Source organism: Bactrocera oleae, chromosome 5 (assembly GCF_042242935.1).
Source record: "Bactrocera oleae isolate idBacOlea1 chromosome 5, idBacOlea1, whole genome shotgun sequence".
NCBI classification, from domain to species: Eukaryota; Metazoa; Arthropoda; class Insecta; order Diptera; family Tephritidae; genus Bactrocera; species Bactrocera oleae.
The window spans coordinates 14194597-14210201 of NC_091539.1; the positions used below are offsets into that span (position 1 = coordinate 14194597).

Sequence of the window (15605 nt, forward strand, 5' to 3'; positions counted from 1 at the left end):
TCGAATTTTCCTCTAGCTAAGATAACAATGTCATCCGCATATCCCTGACAGCGGATTCCATTGCTAGTCAGCCGCTCAAGGAGATCGTCTACAACTAGGCTCCAAAGTAGGGGGGATAGCACTCTACCCTGTGGGCAACCTCTTGTTGTGCCCAGACGAATTTTAGTGTCACCTACTGCGGTTTCCGCTACCCTAGTGCGCAGTACGGCTTCAATCCATCTGCGCACTGGTCCTGCCACACTCCTTTTCTCCAGTGCTCTTGACACGCTTTCATGCGACGTATTGGCAAAGGCACCTTCGATGTCAAGGAAGGCGCATAACATCACCTCGCCCCCATCGAACGAATTCTGGATCTCTGAGGTTAGCTGATACAGAGCAGTGTTTGTTGATCTGCCTGCTCTGTAGGCATGTTTCTTCGCATGAAGCGGTGAAGCCTTCAGCACCTTCGATCGTATTTCGTGGTCTATGATCTTTTCCATACTCTTAAGTAGGAAAGAAGTAAGACTGATTGGCCTAAAAGATTTCGCCAATGAGTAGTCCTTCCTTCCTACTTTGGGTATGAAGATCACCCCTGCAGTGCGCCATGGTTCTGGGATATATGCCAGCGCAAGGCTATCCCTGATCAGCCGAACAAGGTGGGGCAGTAGCACCTGCTTCCCCTGTTGCAGAAAAGCTGGAAGGATACCATCCGCACCCGGGGACTTATATTTTTCAAAGGAGGCCAAAGCCTACTTGATGGAGTCTGCAGTGAAGAGCTGTTCTGCGACTATCCAGTCCAAGCGCGATGGCCTACTTTCGACCATAGGTCGGATATGGTCTTCTTGAATCGTCTCCGGGAAATGTGCAGGTAGAAGAGCCGTGGCTCTTTCTTCTGCGCTGGACGTATAGGTCCCATCAGATCTTTTGATCGCTAGAACTGTGTCCGTCTTACTCCTAGCTAGAGCCTTATTCAACCTAGCTGCCTCTGGGATTGAGGAGGAACTTCCTAAAGCTCTTCTGCTTTGCAGTCCTAATCTCCTTATTATAAGCAGTTAGGCTGCATCTGTAATCCTCCCAGTTACCGGTGCGCTTTGCCTTGTTGAATAGCTTACGCACCGTTTTTCTTAGCACTGAGAGCTAGACCACCAGGAGCAGTTACGGCTCTTGGTGGTTGTCTTTAGGGGACAGCTGCTGTGATATGCCTCTATAATCGATTGGTTTAGGGCAGACAGTCTGCTCTCCAATCCAGAAGCCGACGCACTCCTATCCAGCTGCACCCTACTGCTAACATTTGTTAAAAGCGAGTCCCTAAAAGCGGCCCAGTCCGTGTTCCTAGGGATACGCTTGGAAGGTTCCGATGACACCCTCCATTGTGAGATTAGCCCTGTCAATATCGTTCCTAAGTACTATGCAGGTTCTAGGTCTCTCACTTGAGAGATCCCAGATTACCTTATTTGACTCCGTTTTGAGGCCCTTGACCTCTCCTTTATTGACCCATGGCTCCTGGATCAGTAGTATGCCCAGTCCATCCATCGTGAACCTGCTCGCGATAACCGCCGAGGCCGATGCCGCGTGGTGCAGGTTCACGCGATGTCTCCCGCCAGGTTTGTGAGCCCCTCCAGGTTGAGTCACAACCTCATCCACCTGCATTTTCTTTTCTGCATCACCCTCGGTGATCGTTTTTGACTTGAATGGCCTCAGGACCACCGAGCTGAACCTATAGTTCAGGCGGAAGCTCACCCTCCTGACGAATTTGTATGATTCGTCATAAATGCAGAGGTTGAGCCTCCACCCTGAATCCTCAGCTATGCTACTGGTCACCCGCCAGGCCAATGTGTCGAGGCCATCGTTTTGATTGCGGATGAGTCCTAGAGCAAACTCGTACGACTTTCCAGCGCATCTGGGGGGAAATACCGTCCGCGGAATTTCGTCCCCTTTTTCGCGCAGAGGATGGGGCCATTCCAGCCTGCTAGCTTGGGAGCGATCTCCCTCAGCCAACAAGCCGACCTTTCATCCTTGCAGTCAACCTGCAGCATGCCTTCCTTCCTCATGGAAGGAGGCTTTGTATCCAGACCCTCTGAATACGTTCTCCATGAGTAAACCCTGGATCACGGTGAGCTCCTCCGCTCCCAGCGCCTCCGCCAGGTAGTTCAGCGGCAGCACAGCCATGCGAACGCCTTTGAGGGCATCCGCATACCTGCGCTGTCCCTACACTGGCCGGGGTTTGGGGCGGAGCGGTGGCCACCAGTCGCCTGTGCGACGTTGCCCCTCTACCGCTTGGTGTTGGGCGGCTCCTGCGGCGTCAGCTGTCCGCTTTTCCGCTTAGCTGCTTGGGTGGTCGAGGGAGCTGCCCTTTCGCAACCTCGGCCCGCGGGCTGAGTTGCGCTTACTGGGCAGTGGCCTCGATTGCTGCCATTACGTTTCCTAATGGCCGCGGTGTTACTACCCTTTTGCTTTCCTGAAGCCGGGGAGGTGCTGTCACCTCTCACCCTGTTTCGCGCTAGGGTTTCGGCTTCCTCCGGAGTTCTTCCCTCCTGGATGTGCCTCAGGTACCACTTCAGGCTGGCACCGCTCATTCCCTTTCTTCTGGGATCGTCCTGTCCTCCCGGACATCCCGTTGGTGGCAGGGGGGGTAGTCTGCCTCCCCTCTTCCTTCTTCGTTTATGAGCCCCACCGGTGATCGCCCGTTGCGACTCCTCTGTGTCCGAGCTCCCGCTCGAGAGAATCTCCGTCGAGTTCTCTTTCTCTATTCCCGCGGCGGCCGCAGTAGAAGTCGCCTGCTGAGCGCCGCTACACGAGGGCATGTCATCATCTTCATCCCTGGCATGCTCCTCGAACAGCGTTCGCTCCTCTGGCGAAAGGGCGTCCAGGCAGTTGAACTTACGTTTAGCCCCTGTTTCGCCCTTACCTACACCGCTGTTCTTGTTGTTTCCGTTGTCCAAAGTCGTTTGCTGTTGTTGTTGCCGGGTTCCAATAGTTGTAGTTGTTGTGGTTTTTGTTTTAGTTATTTTGCTCATCTTTTTCTCACGACCCTTGGCTCGACAGGGCGAGCCGTCGGGTCAACTTTTGTATAGGGGAACAGAGAGTCCCTTGACGCGGTAAGGCCACCGTTACTTCCCAATGCGGCCCGGTGTTGGGAAGGCTCCGTTATACCTCCTGGCTGCAAATCATCCAATGGGCACGGGAGTCGCATAACACCCTGGATTAGGAGGTGGCAGCTCTTGGTTGTCGCACGCATACGGCTTCTGACAACCAGTGTGAGGGTGCAAACACCGCTATTTTATTAATAAATTACTTATTGATTACACTAATTGCAGTAGTAAAAATCACTAAACTATTCTACGGACCTCTTCGACCTATAAACTAATGAACAAACCTTTACGAACCCAACACCCCTTATTCAAAATTGCAAATAAGAGGGAATTCCCATCTTTAATATTTCTTTGAAACTATTTAGCGGGTAGGTACTTGTATTATGCACATTGTTCTACCATATTCATGGTAATTCATTGCAAGCAAAATGTGTGACCATCATCTCAACATACAAATGAAATACGCAGCACGCACTGTTGCGCAGTGGAACCGCACAAATATTTACGAAAATTTTGTGAAAAGGAATGCAGAAAAACTAGACTCGAGTTGCTGGAATCTTTTTGACCGTGTGAATGCACAGAGCGACACCAAAAGAAAATTTGAAAAATGAGACTCTTTTGAGTCCCAATGTAAAAGCACACTAACTATTATGGCCATTTCACATAGAATTTTTGCTTCGCTTTACGTCAGTCATTTGTTTTGACAGAAAAGTTCCATGTATGCTTTTGTATGAGTACGTTCACATAAAAAGATTTCGACGCGCAGCCAATCAAAATGTTGAGCAACTCTCATATTTTTACGCTTTGCCAAGCAAACGTTTACCATTTTTATACCATAAGAGAGAAACAATGAAAGCATAGATTAAACTGAAAACAAAGCGTTCATTGTGGCATACCGCTTGTTTCCTGCGCTTCGTTGTTTCAGTATGAACTGTCACGTAAAGCCAGGAAAGTTGTTTGTGTTCGTGAGTATCTAGCCCATAAGTGTTTGGTATTACTCTAAATTGAGTAGGCATCACTGGTAATTTTATCTACAGAAGTTTGTTGCATGCATGAGTATATGACAATTTCTTTTATGTGTATAGTTTGCAGAAAAAGTTTTGTTAAACAATATTAAAATGGCTAGTAATTTTAATGAGGAAGGTGCAACACGTAAAAATGAGGAATATGAAGGTCCTCGCATTAATGGAGTTGCTCAGAAATTTCTAGCGGACCTGAACGAAGAACGAGAACGCCTAGGTAGCGAATTTCCTTTATGTGTTCAGGTTATTGACGAAGGTAATAGCTGTAAGTAGGGTTATATGAGACCGACTTACCCAAAACTTTAAAAATTTTAGCAATTGAACGAGTTTATACGACTGGTCGAATACCAGGCACAGAATACCTAGCTGATGTGTATAAACAAAAACCAATGAAGATTACTCAAAAAGTGTTCGTTCCTGTTAAGCAGTATCCCAAGGTAAGTAATATTGCATACTCACAGAATATTTGACATATTTCTTAATTGTATTTTGTTTTCAGTTCAACTTTACAGGAAAATTATTGGGACCGAAGGGTAATTCATTAAGGCGTTTGCATGAAGAGACGCAGTGTAAGATTATTATAAAAGGCCGTGGCTCAATGCGGGACCGTAATAAGGAAGAAGAACTAAGACAATCAGGTGATCCACAACATGCGCATCTAAATAGGGATCTCTTCATAGAAATAAGCACTGTAGCAACTCCAGCTGAGGCCCATGCACGAATAGCTTACGCTTTAGCTGAAATACGTAAATATCTTGTACCAGATAAGAACGATGAAGTTTCGCAAGAACAACTACGAGAACTTATGGAAATAGATCCAAAATCGGCTGAAACATATTCAAAGTAAATTTCGTTAAAACAATTTTCATATGGTAATATAAAAAAAATTTTTTTTAGAACGGTGCTTAATAAGTTTTCGACTGGTGAAGGTGCATCTAAATTTTTAAATTTAATTAAACACCACAGTGCTCCGCCAGAGAGGTAAGTGTAATCGACTTGTATGAAGATTGTATAATGACATAGACACTTGTATATGCTTATTTTTTTTTTGTTTTCTCAATGAAATGATCTTTTATATTTAGACTTTGTAACTTGTCTGTTTATTAACATGCTCACTTAGTCTAATAAGTCGACTAAGTTAATTAAATTGTTTTTTTTTTTTAAACTATGGAGTAAATCTCTTAGTGTAATTGAAAAAATAACATAAGCTAGCAGTAGTTGAAATGGAATTCCTTTTCTACGTTTACGCGTTTTCATAATAGTTGGGTCTACGGAACCGGAACAGTTCTCGAATTTTACCCGACTAAAGACTAGCCTGCAATCTTTAAATGACATCCATGAGAACATTAATATTCTACTATAATAGGAAAACACAGAGACGAAAACCTTTAAGTAAATTAATACGGTTTTAAGTTACTTAGCCAAATTATTTACATTTCTTTTTCAAGTTGTCAGCTTCTTCGATCCTGATTTTATAATTTATTTTAACTTACTTTTCTTATATTTCAGTTTAGAGGAACAGTATGAAGAAATAATAGAATATCAACCTCGAATCCCAAAGCGTACTATTCCAACTCCATATATAAAAGGTATGTTGTCCACAAATACATATTTCAGAAAATTTTGCAATACTAATATATATCTTATACAAAAAATAATATAATATATATATATATATAAATGGCGTGGGCATTAATAACAACGCAATCTTATTTAGTAAACAATCAAATATAAAAAAATTTTAAATTTATAACTTTGTATATAAAATAATAATTTTGAAATTATGAAATAATTAAGTAAAAGTTATCCCATCAACAGTGCCTATAAAACGACCACCAACTACTGTTATTGGATCTGGATTTAAGCGTACACGCGAGACCGCAGTCAAACCTTATAAACCAATATATCAAAGTATTATTAGGAAATACAAATAAAATTATGACGGTATAAAACCTTTCTAAATCAAATATTGTAATCATAACTAACTACTACACAAAAAATAATATAAAATTCAAACATAATATCAATATTATATTAATCACTAAATTTTCGCAATAAACTGAATATTGAATGAAACTATTGTAATTTTATGTCGTCTAGAATTTGTGTGCAAATAATAATAAAGAACAATACAATTAATAATAGTTTACATTTTATCTGAATAACTTAACAAAGTTTATAATATTAAAAAAATATTCAAATAATACATAATACTTTTACTTTAATCATGTTAATATGTGTTACTGAAATAATATAAAAAGTTTCAAAATGTAAAATTGGCCAAATTATAATCTAATAATATGTTAAAACAAAAAATTTGTGTGAAACATAATGTCTCATAACCCAATACATTACAATTAATATATAGTAACAAAATTTGGGACTTGAAAATTCTATAATTTAGTAACATAAGAGTTGGAATAACTATACTTACTTATCTATGTATCAATATTTCTTTCTACTTATTTATAAAAAATTTGGTTAATTAATTTTGAGAAAAGATGCATGATAGCCAACATATGTAGGATTTAACAAAAATAATGAAAAAATATAGTACTAGTAGCGTGTTGGGCCACAGGAATCCCCCTAAGCACCTATAAAAGCTGTAGAAATATATCTTAAATCATCAACAAGTTTTACGAATGTGTTCGCCCTATCTAACGTCATCGATGAATAAAGATAGGACAAAAAAGTTTTGACACACAACTCAACAGGAGAATGGAACACTATGGTATACTAACAAACATAAAAACTTTATTCGATTTACTTTTGTGCCAATCCAGTATGGTAAAGTACGTAATTATTTTACAAATGCCCAACGAAAGCTTTTTGAACGATAATAATTCATAGCTTTGTTTGTTTGTTCTATTTAAACCACAACAACAAATTATTTATAAAGTTTGTAGTAAATTCAGGTTAATAACGAAAATTATAGGCTTGGGATCATAGTAGAGTATATACTGCAAGTACTTTTTACTATCTGTGTTGCTCAAATATTCATCTACAATGAAAATACAATAACTGGGAATGTTATACATTTAAATACTTACATAATCGTCATATGTGAATATATAACTTCATTGAAAATTGTTGTGAATTGAATAATTAAAATGGTGTAATTACTACGTTTGCACAGTAATGATATTTTACTGTTGAAGTGTAATTTGCAACACTAGCAAATGTTTAACTGCAATATCTAAAATTTATATTTTAATCACTACAAAATGGTTGAATCCGTTAATAATTTAAGAGGTAAAAACATATTTACATCATATTTTTCTCTAATTTAAAATAGAATTGGGAGCATCAATACATCCCCGACGATGTTTCGTATCTGTTTTGATATTTGAATGCACCTCTCAGCTAAACCCCAGTTGAATAGAGTCAACAATTTGGATCGTGTCCTTGCAATGAAAGATAACCTACTTGGATAAATAATTAAACAATGCGGATATTAAACAATCCGGTCATCTATTACAAATAATTAAAGAGCATATAACCAAAGAATATCGAACTTGGACCTCCAAAGATCTTATCAAGTGTCGGCTTAAAAAAAATTGGTTAGTAAACCTACTGAATCTTGAAACTGTGAATCCAAATTATGTTGTCGACGAATATGAATAAATCATGTCAATTCCTGTTAAATTTCGTATGTATTATTTATTTGCCTTTATTTTTAATAAGCGATTATTCTAATAATATTCTAATAAATGTGTTCGCGAAGACATTAGTGTGATAATACTGAAAAAAGAAAACAACATAATTTTTAAAATGCTAAAGCGATAATATATCTCTAGACGATATAAAATAAAAGTACCGATTCCTTTTGCTGTTAAACTACTCTACTACTCTGTTTCTATGCGCCTGAAATTTGAACATTAAAAACTTTGAATTCCCAGTCGGAAATCGGAATATAAATGTGAAAAATCTTAAAGGATTTAATAAATAAGTTTGAAATTCAATGTCGGTAGAAAATCCCACCTAACGTAAACAATTTGATCACTTATTCTGTCAGCACTGAAACACAGATGTTTGCGCGCAAGAAGAAGAAGTGTAAACAAACCATTTATAGGTGCCGTTTCACACAGGGACTCAAAAGAGTCTCATACCAGTTTATTGTGGGCGAGGGGACGACGAGGAAAGACGAAGGGACCGTGCCACTCGTGTTCGGGTGGCACGCTTTGTGTTCTTGTTCGTAACAGCTCGCTGCTACCCTTTTCAGCATTCCTTTTCACTTTCAAATTCTTTGAATGGTTGCAAGAGCGCTCGGTTTCAAATGAATTCGATCTCAAATTTGAGTTCTGTTATCTATTTTTGTATGTAATATGCAAATATGTATGCATAGAATAATAGAAATATGACAAATTGTAAATAAGGAGAAAATTAAGATATAGATTATGGAGTAAAGAAATTATGAATTTTTAATACGGAGTAAAGAAATTATGAGTTATTATAAATTTGGCCTTGAAAATATTAGTAGCGGATATTCAATACATTCTTGTGGCCCAGGGAATTCCCGTCTTTAGTATTTCTTTGAAACTATTTAGCGGGTAGGTACTTGTATTATGCATATTGTTCTACCATGTTCATAGTAATTCATTGCAAGCAAAATGTGTGACCATCATCTCAACATACAAATGAAATACGCAGCACGCAGTGTTGCGCAGTCGAACCGCACAAATATTTACGAAAATTTTGTGAAAAGGAATGCAGAAAAACTAGACTCGAGTTGCTGGACTCTTTTTGCCCGTGTGAATGCCCAGAGCGACACCAAAAGAAAATTTGAAAAAACTCAGACTCTTTTGAATCCCTGTGTGAAACGGCACTAGGAAACAGACATAAACGTAAATAAATAAATAATTAAAAACAAATTTGTTTTTTTTTTAACACTATTTGCAGAGAATGTAAAATATATAATTATATAAATATACTTTACATTCTCTGCTATTTATATTACTTGTAGCTTTAATATGGACTATGCCGAAAACATCTTCTAACAGAGAATATAGTTTATATTTATATCAGAGAATCTAAAATATAATCTATATAATCTACATTCTCTTGTTATATAATTATATTTTACGTTCTCTGCTAATACCTGGGGCAAGTGCTGCCAAATTAAATAAACAAATTCTTAAAATAGTGAACATCATATGGAATAACATCCATTTATACATATTTAAAATAAATCTGAGGAGTGTTCGCACATAATCATATGTTTAAATTTTTTTTTGTGATTTTCATAACTTTTTAGAAATATGTAGTATGTGCTTTATGGAAATTTAAAAATGTTTAAAGAAAGATTTAAATACTACAAAAGAAAATCACCTGTTCCAGATTTTGGCTCTGTTATAGATCTTGATAAAAATCTACAAGAATTTGCTTCACATGTAAATTTTCTTTTACTTCATAAGTGCAATTTAAGTACCTTAAAATATAGAAATATTAATTCAATTATTTATTATAGGTACACAAAGTGGACTTAAACAACAGACAAGATGTAAATGAACACTTCCCAGGTCTGGAACCTATTAACAAGTGGCTCTGTTATGCTCTGAACTCCTCAGGTGCTATTGTAATAAAAAATCCATTCACCGTGCAGGGTCAACGTTACTGGATGGCTCGTTGTTTACAAGACTACCCACAAAGTCCAAATGTAAATAATTTAAGTCCACAACTCTTTTCCGTAGAAGTGCTAGATGATTGGTGGCTATCTTTGCAAAAATGCACTGACATAGAGGAAATACGTCGTATGAACATCTCAATGAGGTGGGCTACTCTTGGATACCACCATGATTGGGATTCTAAAAAGTACTCTGAAGAAAAGTGTGGGGAGTTTCCCGAAGATCTTGCCTCATTAAGTGCATACTTTGCTTCAGCTTTAGGATTTCAGTTGTATAAAGCGCAAGCAGCTATTGTTAATTTTTACCCAATCGGCACAACGCTTTCTGCTCATACAGATCATTCAGAACCTAATCGAACAGCTCCATTATTCTCTTTTAGGTACCATTTAAATTCATAGAAATTAACATCAATTGTTTAATGTAGCTTATTGTTTTAGTTTTGGACAAACTGCGATATTTTTAATTGGTGGAAGAACAAAAGAAATTTCTCCATTAGCAGTCTATTTACGTAGCGGAGATGTGCTCGTTATGTCTGGTGAATCCCGTTTATGCTATCATGCTGTTCCACGCGTAATGAAAGGTCTCGATGAACCTTGGAACATTCTTGTGCAAACAGAAAGTTCAAAATCAATAAGTTCGCCCAGATTTAAAAGGGCCCGAATCAATACTACGCTAGTTGAAAAAGTTAATATATATGGTATGGATACAACATTATATCAACAAGTAATTGACGAAGTATTTTGGTTACCGTTTAAAAACTACCTTAATTATGCACGCATCAACATTAATGTGAGACAAGTATTAAATGATGGTGAAACCAGGCTACCAAGTTTGACTAGTAACACTGAAGATATAAAAAAAAGAAATGCTAATAGTGATGACTGACAATCTTTTCTTATTAATATTAATATAATACTACGTGTAAGATATGTATGTTACTAGTATACATGTAAATATGTATATATTGCATTAATAGAGCGAATTAAGGGGAAATATTTTTTATATTTATTACATCTGGTACACTGAAATTAGCATTATATTCTATATCACAACAAATAACAATTTGCGCCACAAACATAAATTAGCTAAAATATTAATTTATAAGTAAAATCGTATTCTCTATCAGTTCGAAATCATTGGTAAGTCATATTCGTGTGACTGCTTTTTATGGAAAACCTGAAAAGGTGAGGTGCTCATCAAATACGGACGTGATAGATGAAGACTATGTGTTGGAACAAGATGACATAGACCCAGGAAATCGTACAGATTTACCCCGAAGACAAAAGGCCACAAAAAATATCGAATATTCTTCACCGGAATTCGTTGCTTTGAATTCTATTAAAAGTGCAAACAATAATGAAATATATATGTATGTACTTAATTTTTGTACACTTGCCTGTGCTAATAATGCTTTGCTATTAATGCTTCGTGTCATTATAACCGACTTGTTGGTAAAATCGTCCTAATAATACAGAGAGAAATTAAATCAACTGAATTTTTTTTATGACTGATCGGGGTATAACCTACCGTTTTTGGATCGTAAATATAATAATCCATGCGTTGTCCTTCAATATTTTATCGTTATTATTATCCTTTTTCTAAATATATGTTGTGATTCTACTAAAATATAAATTTGAAAGAATCAAATATGTACATAAAATATTTAACTTCACACTCAAGAATTTTTATTTGTCAATCAAACGAAAATACAACAAAATTCCTTTTAATTGCTTACCTTTCGGTGCTAAGTGTTCATTCGTTGTATTACATTTATTATTACTAAAATAATAATGAAAATTGTTTACTTTTTTAAGGGTTCATGTTGACAATTTTTAAAATTTGTTTGAAGTCTATTGAACATTATTAAACAGTTTTCATTTCTAACATGCATATAAAATTTCGCATTAAACAACCCATTTATTTCTTAATTTCGTTAAAATCGAAATATCCCAATAAATATTGTTATATGTTGATTTTCTGCGGCAGTCCTTTCGAACATGGCTACAGATAATTGCGTACAATTGCTATCGAATTATCGCGACATATGTTCTTAAGAAATTGTGTGTAAATTAAAATATTTTAATTTGGTAGCACCGTCAGCCAGGTAATTTCAGCTGAGAACGTATATTATATACGTTCTCTGATTTCAGAGTAATTTTACCTGGTTCAAAGGAACAAAATTGACAGGTCGAACAGTTAAGTTTAAAAGGAAATCAGCTACCATTTTGGAAGGATAAATAAACTGTGAAGTTTCGCTGAAAAATTGTTTATTAAAGTTATTTTGTTATAAAAAAATAGAATAAAATTGGATATTTAAACAAATGAACCGTATTGAAATTGCGAACCTAATCGATCTCAGCATTGAGGATGGAGATAAACAAATACAAGCGTTGCATCAAAGTAATGCATCGCCAAATAATTTGTCCAATTCCGAACCATCAATTATGGAGTGTACATTACCAGAGTTTCTAATTGTTGAAAAGGGAGAAGGACGTGAAAGTCTTGACAACAACCCTTTTGACTTGGCGCAAAAATTATCAACTCGCCCTGAAGATCCTTTTGATATAGTGGAAAAAGAGGCTTGTGTAAAGGTTGGGAAAATATAGTTACATTAAAAACTTGTAACCAATTAATTTTTTCATAGGCACGCTATTCCATGCAACCCCAAAATGAAGTTAAAGTAGGAAAGCTTTTATCACTTAGCGATGACAATATACTAGGTGATGATGGTACATGGGATGTTAAAGACACACCTACTTTGGATAACAGTGATATTAAAAATATCATGTCCATTGCTTCAAACTGCAGTTTATCAATTTATCATTCTGCTATAGTTCGCGAGTTAGATAGTGAGAGCCCACCAATTTCTATGTCCATTAAATCTACGCCAGATACTTGTAGCTCAGCGATAGAAAGCGATGAAAGTTCCGCAAATAGTACTGATGGCTATTCGGCTAAAATACGAAAAGCAATAGAAAATAGGAAACGTCTACTTAAATTAAGCATAGCAAATTCAACATTTAATTCACCATTGAGTTGTCGATCTCGACAGGCAGATAGTGGATTTTCAACAGTATTTTCTGCTGCTGCGCACTTCAGTGATTATATGCTTGCGACGGAGTCGCCTTTGAAATTAGTGGATGATAATCTCCTCACGGAAGAACCACCAAAATTATCAGAGGCCGAAAATGATTTTGAGGCCGATCTAGAAATGTTGAGCATTCCCATGTTGAGGAAATTGCCTTCACCAGTTCCTGAAGAGACTTCGTTATTGACAAAGGAAGCAGAAGATGCAACTCCTGCGCCGCAAAATGTGACACTTTCGGATTTATCGGCGATACGAGAAAAATTACGAGCAAAGCGAATGGAGGCTTGTAAGGGCCAAGATGTTGTGTCTTTAATAGATAACTTAAAATCTTTGTTATGCGAGAATGAAATTGTGAATGATGATAAAAAAGAGAAAGCAAATTTTTTGTTAAAAAAACTGAGTACAGCCTTAAATACTGAGAAATTTGGAGATACTAACGATGAGCTAACGAAAAATGTAGATGATAGTGAACCATTAATGCAAGGGCCTCAAACTATTGTGCGACAGGGAACTTTTGATTTAGAATTAGAGGTATAAGAATCTGAATAGGGATATATATATTATAATTGATAAACTATGTATTTTGTTTTTAAAGACGAAAGCCGACAATGGTTGTGACAAAACTAGTGGAACTTCAGCATCAAATGGTGAACATTCACAAATGACACATTCCATTCAGTCTACTCAATCTTCGCCACCTACAAAAGAAATGCCAGAAGTAATGTTAAAATCCTCTGGTACATTTGATGGCGAACCAGTAGCGGAAAGGGAGAATCTACTCTTACCGCATGTCGACGCTCTTTCACCAATAACATCGCCAAACTTTAAACCATCCATACAGAACACTGCCGCAAGAAATCCAGATGTGAATGATATCATCGAACAAATAGGCAAACTACTTGAACAACACCAAATTGCTAACCAAACATCTAATGGTACGAAGCGTAATAATTCATCAGAAAACAACCCATTACAGCAATCCACAATGTGTAACCCCACATTTATTGTTGTTATGCCCACAAATTCATTACAACCATCTAATACCCAAGATACCTCCAATTGTAATGATGCATTTGATGATATGGATGTTAATATTATACCACGTAGGCGTGCGCAATCTTTATCAATACATGACAAAGTTAAATTTGTACAATTGCCAATACGGTCGCAAGCAACCCCATATATTACAGCTGAAGTACAGTCTCCTGTTATTGAGGCGCAATCTCAAATAAATACCACTACAATAGAAATGAAAACGCCAATACGTTCTACACAACGGCGGAATTCGTTTTCCAGTGGTACACCATATACACCTCTCAGCTCATTAAATCACGGAACCGGTGCGATAAATTCTCGACGTTTACAAAAGTAGAATCTTAAAATATATTTATATACATATATGTATGTTAAAATGTATTATTTTTGTTTTTTGGTAGCACTTCAACAATCCAGTCGCGTTACTCACTCGGTCCTTCTAAATTACAAAAGCATGAATCTCAACAACATGCCGTTATGCATCCTATTTCACGAACCAATTTGAATGTTTTCAAACCTGATTTAAAGAAAAGGACCAAAACTCATTCTGCGAAAACTTCGATTATGGCATCCAAGGGTCCACTTAAAGCGATAATGCCCATTAAGAAAGTAGCACCTATGCTTACAGCTACAATTGCTACCCCAGAACGACCTAATGTAAATTCACGTATACCCCCACAAACCACTAACATGGAAACTTCAATGAATTTACTTACCACGGCGGGAAAATTATCCAATACGAGCACACCAATGCCACCAACCCGAAGTGGTGAACAGATTTCAGGTTTTCCTAACGCATGCTCAACGCCAGCAGTTTCCAGTATTGCTAAAAGACCCAATGGCACGATAATAAAGAAAAACCCTCGTTTCTCAATCTCTACACCGTCAAAATTACAGCAGCCACTTGCAAATACTTCGGGAGTCAAGAAACGGGCTTTACCTGAGTTGACGAAGGCCAAGTCACCGGTGCGATCGCGAAATAGTTTAGGCGGGATGTCCGTACCAGTAGTAAAAGGTAGACAGTCGATGGTGAAACAACCGAATGTTTCAAAACAGACAACATCTCGATTGGTAAATTCTGGTAATTAAAAATCGTAGAACTAGTAATTATATATTATGTTGTTTCAGAGCACGCGATTAAGTTCTCGCTCATCGATCTGTGCCGGATCTACATCTACTAATAAGGAGAATAAAACGCCTTGAATTATCGAAATAAACAAGTCGATCAACCTCTTACTATTTCTGTTTGCACTTGCCTTTTTTTTATCATTTCTCTATTATTTAGTGAATAATCGAAGATATCTGCAGAAAATCTGCTATTGTGTGTCTGTTTCGTAATTATAATATGTTTAATAATATTGTTTGCCAACGGAGTTTTATTTAAGTTTTACGTATTATTTATTTTTTTTTACCAAATTAGCCATAATTACTAACATCGAATAAAAAATTTAACAGAAACTATCCGCCCATTTAAAAACTTTATCTTTTGTATTGAACTTAAAATTGTATTATATATGTAAATGTTCGAACTAAGTATATTGTTGAACCTTTAAAAACTCACAAAAATAAAAAATGTCTAACGAAATAAAAAACTTAACGTTATTAGTTGCATTCGTAGACTTGCCCTTAAGGGGCACCATGGGTCTCGCTGCTTCAAAAAAAAACATTGTATTGTTTTTTTTTTTAATTCTATAACATCTCTAGAATATTGCCTCAAATTCTCAAGTTGATATCAGTAATAATTTAAGAGATAAAGATTTGAAAA

The 15605-nt window shown here is 36.9% G+C and overlaps 3 protein-coding genes and 1 long non-coding RNA gene across 7 annotated transcripts; 3 read left to right on the plus strand and 1 right to left on the minus strand.

Annotated features, from left to right (window-relative positions):
- The first annotated feature begins 3982 nt into the window (after positions 1–3982).
- On the plus strand, positions 3983–9697 carry LOC106614263 (KH domain-containing, RNA-binding, signal transduction-associated protein 3). 4 transcript variants are annotated; one of them, XR_004978253.2, is made up of 8 exons: positions 3983–4036; positions 4157–4349; positions 4409–4530; positions 4593–4936; positions 4991–5074; positions 5603–5682; positions 7389–7653; positions 9561–9697. XR_004978253.2 is itself a non-coding variant. In XM_014229904.3 (7 exons), the coding sequence occupies exons 1-7, from the start codon at positions 3998–4000 to the stop codon at positions 7469–7471; spliced, it is 945 nt and encodes a 314-aa protein (XP_014085379.1). In that variant the 5' UTR covers positions 3983–3997; the 3' UTR covers positions 7472–7738. The 4 variants fall into 4 exon arrangements, 3 of the variants coding, with proteins under 3 accessions (XP_014085379.1, XP_014085378.1, XP_014085380.1); XM_014229904.3 differs by lacking the exon at positions 9561–9697 and having other exon boundaries at positions 7389–7738; XM_014229903.3 differs by lacking the exons at positions 7389–7653; positions 9561–9697 and adding an exon at positions 5912–6235.
- On the plus strand, positions 9269–10710 carry AlkB (alpha-ketoglutarate-dependent dioxygenase AlkB). Its single transcript, XM_014229901.3, has 3 exons — positions 9269–9483; positions 9561–10096; positions 10155–10710. Exons 1-3 carry the CDS (start codon positions 9382–9384, stop codon positions 10600–10602), a joined length of 1086 nt encoding a protein of 361 aa, XP_014085376.1. The 5' UTR covers positions 9269–9381; the 3' UTR covers positions 10603–10710.
- An 87-nt stretch (positions 10711–10797) lies between these two features.
- Positions 10798–11283, minus strand: LOC106614264 (uncharacterized). Its single transcript, XR_011396769.1, has 2 exons — positions 11245–11283; positions 10798–11179 (listed from the first exon to the last, which is right to left on the minus strand). It is a non-coding gene; the product is annotated as an uncharacterized lncRNA (long non-coding RNA).
- A 531-nt stretch (positions 11284–11814) lies between these two features.
- On the plus strand, positions 11815–15203 carry LOC106614261 (uncharacterized). Its single transcript, XM_014229900.3, has 5 exons — positions 11815–12308; positions 12362–13336; positions 13401–14173; positions 14242–14911; positions 14969–15203. Exons 1-5 carry the CDS (start codon positions 12039–12041, stop codon positions 15041–15043), a joined length of 2763 nt encoding a protein of 920 aa, XP_014085375.2. The 5' UTR covers positions 11815–12038; the 3' UTR covers positions 15044–15203.
- The last annotated feature ends 402 nt before the right edge of the window (positions 15204–15605 follow it).